Below are 5,128 nucleotides of genomic sequence, written 5' to 3' on the forward strand. Positions count from 1 at the left end.
CATCAATTCCTAAGTGGTTTGTGAGTATGTCTCATCGAAATCTAAATATGGCAAATTATTTTATTATGGTCAAAATGGAAAATTGGCTCCAAATTTCTTAATAGAATAAAAGTGCTTGTAGAAAGTCATTCAAATTACTTGAAGCACTTATTTAGGGGGAGCTAAATTTCTATTTTGCACAATTGTGGACTAACAAATTTATCTAGCATTCTCTGTAGTTCTTTGGATGAAAATGTATCTAGCATGATTATTTGGCAATTGAGCTCAACATAAAGATCATCATGCTATTTATCTTCTTAGTGGTATTCTTGTGGGCTCAAGGCAAAGGTGTGTGTTTACATACATACATTGTAAGTGCATCTAAGGCCCTTTATATGTTAGAATGTGCATTTGTGTGACATAGGAGAGATATTTTTCAAAACCCATAACTAGCATGTGTAGGTGGTGTGAATTTGAAAAACCATTTGAATCTTGGTCTTTGTGACCTAGCCTTGCCATGTGATGATTATAGCTCTCCTTGATTGTTTGATTGGCTAATCACACATGACATGGCTTTCTTAAGTCCACAATCTACTATCTCTCACTCTCTCTCTCTCAAGTAAGCGAAATCTTGTATATGCCAAATATTTGGAAAAGAGAAAATCATTTTACGACATTGGATAAGGAAAGTAATGATACTCGGTTTGGATCAAGATTATATACCTTTTGGACTAAGAAATAATAGAAAAGGGGATTGGAAGAGAGAAAACACATTTTGGAATAAATTGGGCTAGCCCGTGTATACCGGACGTGTCCGGTATGATACCGGACGTGTCCGGTATGAGCAGGACTATAAAAACAGAGCGTACCCTTTTGGCCCAGACAGACTCCTCTTCCAAACCAACCCACCGACGCCCTTCTTCCCACCTAGGGTGACCGAGGATTTCACCAAGGAAAAGGAGAGAAGGAGATCACATTGGAGAAGGCTTGAATCAAGATTGAAGGCCCGGGGATTTGGATTTCTTATCGCCTTCTCATCTCTTCTCTCAAGGTACCCTAATCATGGACCTCGTCCGATCTACATGCATTGGTGATGTAGAAGCAATGCCCAAAGTTTGGTATTAATCCGTGTTGGTTTGAATCAAGGAACCCTGGTTAGGGTTGCTAGTCGCCCATACCGGACGTGTCCGGTATGGCCCAGCAGAGCAGGCTCTCTGCTTCCTTTGATTCAATCCTATCCTAGAATTGCATATTAGGCATAGTTTCTTCTGTATCTACGTTTTGCAAACCTTGTGATAATGGTGTGTTGAGGTGATTGTAAAACCTTGGATAAAAGAATATATGTCTAATTACAATTCAAGAATAAGCTATGGGCATGTAACTAAAATTCTATGAAAATCTTTAGATACAGGACAGTAGCCATGAGTGGACGACAGGAGCCGAGGTCCAAGCACAGGCATGATCCAGCACTTGAGAAGTACAAGAAGGCGAGATAGGAGATGCATCCTGGATTCAAGCCAACCAGTAGGAGGTCCTCCAGGGCTGCCTCTAGTGCAGCAGCTCAGTATGAAGAGGGGTCTGAGAGCTCTTCTTCTGACACAGACACTGATGAGTTTAGAGTGGAGTCTAGAGAAGAAAGAAAGAGGAAGAGCACTGACAGAGGATCAGATGGTGACAGCTCAGATGAGGAGCAGGAGATTGAGGAGGAAGAGTCAGTTCCTCTAGCTCAGCACTAGCCTGGTCAGGGGATGCATTATGGTCTTCTTGAGACACGTCTACCCAATGTGCCCTCCTATGTTCCTAGGGTTGACTACAGGGAAAGGGTATGACCAGGAGAGCTAGAGATGAGCGAAGGGTTGATCCGAGAGGCTTACCTAAGGTTCAGTACGATCACCGCTTCTAGATAGCCTTTCACCTGGACTTCTACTCCAGTGTGATTCTCATCAAGAACCCAGTGATTGCCAGGTCTCAGTGAATTGACTGGCAATATATTAGAGAGTTGCAGTAGGCCTCAGTTGATCATGCCATTGCCATCTGCCAGAGCACAGGAGTTTATGAGATTATGGAGTTCTAGCATGACTGGAACACAGAGGTAGTAGCTTAGTTCTATGCTACTCTATTTGTTGAGGAGGATGAGAGGCAGATGCACTGGATGCTTGAGGGCCAGTGGTACAGTGTTGACTATGATGTTTTTGCCGCCCACCTTGGCTTCTCAGAGGATGATCTCCAGAGGGACAAGATCCACACCGAGCAGGTGTTACCTCCTGAGCAGCTCACATATATGTATCCTCCTAGTGGTGAGAGAGGAGCTATGGGGAAGGTTCTAGGTCTTCACCCTACCTATAGATACCTGGACAGGATGTTTAGGAAGACTATTGACTACAAGGGTGGAGACAAGGGCAACATTGCTGATTACTCTAGGAACCTACTCCACAGGATGGCACCTGATGCTCGGCCCTTTAGTGTGTTTGATTTTATTTGGTCCGAGATTAGGAGTGTTGGAGAGAGGCCCCTCAAGGGCTGTGGTTTTGCTCCTTATATCATGCATATGATTGAGCAGGTGATAGGGCACACATTCGAGTATGATAAGATTCACAAGGCCCTAAAGATTGTTGTAGATCTCCTTGAGATAGGGTTACCTCCAGCAGGACTAGGAGGAGCAGCAGCAGCACCAAAGGTAGATGCACCTGGGAGTGGTGCACCAGCAGGAGCTTCACCTTCACCACGTGCTCCTTCATGTTCTACTTCATGCCATGGTAGTCCTCCCTCACCTATCTGCAGGCTTTTTAGCTCCATATTTGGGATGTGCCGAGACATCCAGACCAGGCAGCAGAAGGAGAGCGAGGCTAGGAGGAAGGATACTCGAACCTTGAAGCAAATTGCTTCTAGGCTTGAGCTTGATCCTCCTAGGTCTCCACTATCAGATGAGGCCGCTAGTGAGCAAGAGACTGAGGAGCAACAGCAGGCCAAATATGACAGAGAGTATGCTGAGTTCCTTCAGAGACAGCAGCAGCAGGCACCTGAGCACCCTGACACTCTACCACTTCAGGCCCGTGTGCCTACTCACTCTCAGCTATGTCCCAGCACTGTAGATGACTATGCTATAGATTGGCAGAGTGACCTGATAGGTGGTGGTGGCTACTACGGGTCTGGTGGCTATGACCTGTCTAGTGCGGGTGGTTCTCGTCCAGCCAGCGTTGCATGCTCAGATGATGAGGATGCTGGTCGAGATGATGATGATGAGTGATGAGTGATCTCAGCTTTCCATGATAGCTTGTAGCCTCTTTGTCCTTAGTATGTCTTTGTTGGACCTTTGTGGTGATAGATGACAAAGGGGGAGAGAGACTGATTAAAGCTTTAGGATAGTTTTATTTGCTTATCTTTGTACCTGGAGATATGTACTGTAGGCTGTAGTTTGTTTTTGAGCTTCATTGATGTATCTTGGATATGAGATAGATTGTATCTTGTGAGAGATGAGACTTATGCTTTATCTATGTATCTCTTGAGACATGATCTTTATCTATATATCAGTGGTTTCTGGACTTGAGAAAATTTATAATGAGTGCTATGTGTGAATTACATGTGTCATATTTATTTTCATAAGGACTATGCATGCTAGAATGAAAATATTTTATGTGATGCCTTTATATTTATTCTTGCATGATATATCTTATCATATGCATCACGGTTTCTCTTTGTCACACACACATACACCCCATGGATGCAATGATTTAGGGGGAGTCTCCTATATGTTTTAGTATGTGCAATTGACATTTGAGGTCATTTTGTGAATTGTAATCATAAGCACATATTAAGGGGAGCCTCTCATAAATCATTGAACCCAAAAGTTTAAATGTTTATATCATTTTGTAAGCTTTAATCAAGTTGTCATCAATCACCAAAAAGGGGAAGATTGAAAGTGTATCCAGCCCTTTAGTGGGTTTTGGATGATTGAATGACAACGTGATTAAAGGACTAACATGTTTGCTAAGTGTGGACAGGTAAAAGGTTATCTCATAGGTACTTAGTGAAAGCCAAAATGATGTATTGTAGTATAAACAATCTAGTTCAAGCATAAGACAATAATGCAAATGGAATTCATGTGAAGGCTTATTTATTGTGGGATTTTCATGTACTATGTGAAAGCAAGCTCATGATTATTAGTTAATGAGACATGAGGGATTGCATATGGAATGGTCTCATATTTGAAGCTTGCTAAATTAAAATGAAAAAGATAACAATACATATGAATGGATGATTCAACACAAGATGTGACTTGATGGCTTGAGATGGTGAAGATAGCAAGGAAAGGCTTTGAGGTACTAAGCAAGGGTGAAGGGCAAGCGATGGCTTGGCGGTCGAAGAACCCAGCTAGGGTGAAGAAGAAAGTACTTGCATTTAGTTGAGGTACTAATCAAGCTAAGATGGTCATATTGATGTGAAGGATCAAATCTATAATGAAGTATTTGATGAAAGTGACTTGATACATTTGGGATTATTCAAATTTAATGAATGGAATCAAGTCACATGCTCAAGATGGCTATGCTCAAGTGAAAAGATCAACATCAACATGTTAGCACCCTTACTTGATGAAGATTGGAAGGGACGTCATCAATTCAAAAGAAATCAACTCAAGTGGTATAAATTCATTTTTTCTTTGATCTTGAGTTTAATAGGTATGCCGTACTATTAAGAGGGATGCATCATGTTGATAGATAATGTTTCATAAGTGCTCAAGCCAACCCATATGAGTTTTGAGTATTTGAGCGACAAAAGAGCTAACTGATTTCTTGCTGGTCTGGCAATACCGGACGTGTCCGGTATTTATCCAGCAGTTGTAAAATTGTTGTTCTCAGGTTGGTTCGTCGGGAGTTCCGACGGTCGGGAGTCCTAGCATGGGTCAGGAGTTCCGACGTCTCGCACTTCAACTGACTTGGAGGGTTCATTGTCCTGGTCATACCGGACGTGTCCGGTATGGATGACCAGAGGCCAACGGCTAGTTTTCAAAAGTCTTGAGGGTCGGGAGTTCCGATGTAAGTCGGGAGTTCCGATGATCGGGAGTTCTGGCCTACGTCGGGAGTTCCGACACCTCACTAACTTCAACTCAGTTACATGGTTTTCAAAATTGCTGAGGGTCAGGAGTTCCGGC

General features: G+C 42.8%; 1 protein-coding gene across 1 annotated transcript; it reads left to right on the top strand.

Annotated features, from left to right (window-relative positions):
- The first annotated feature begins 1,478 nt into the window (after positions 1–1,478).
- On the top strand, positions 1,479–3,226 carry LOC136454559 (nuclear localization sequence-binding protein-like). The gene is made up of 2 exons (XM_066454945.1): positions 1,479–1,690; positions 2,890–3,226. Exons 1-2 carry the CDS (start codon positions 1,479–1,481, stop codon positions 3,224–3,226), a joined length of 549 nt encoding a protein of 182 aa, XP_066311042.1.
- The last annotated feature ends 1,902 nt before the right edge of the window (positions 3,227–5,128 follow it).

The sequence above is a fragment of the Miscanthus floridulus genome, chromosome 5, assembly GCF_019320115.1.
Source record: "Miscanthus floridulus cultivar M001 chromosome 5, ASM1932011v1, whole genome shotgun sequence".
Classification (NCBI taxonomy): Eukaryota; Viridiplantae; Streptophyta; class Magnoliopsida; order Poales; family Poaceae; genus Miscanthus; species Miscanthus floridulus.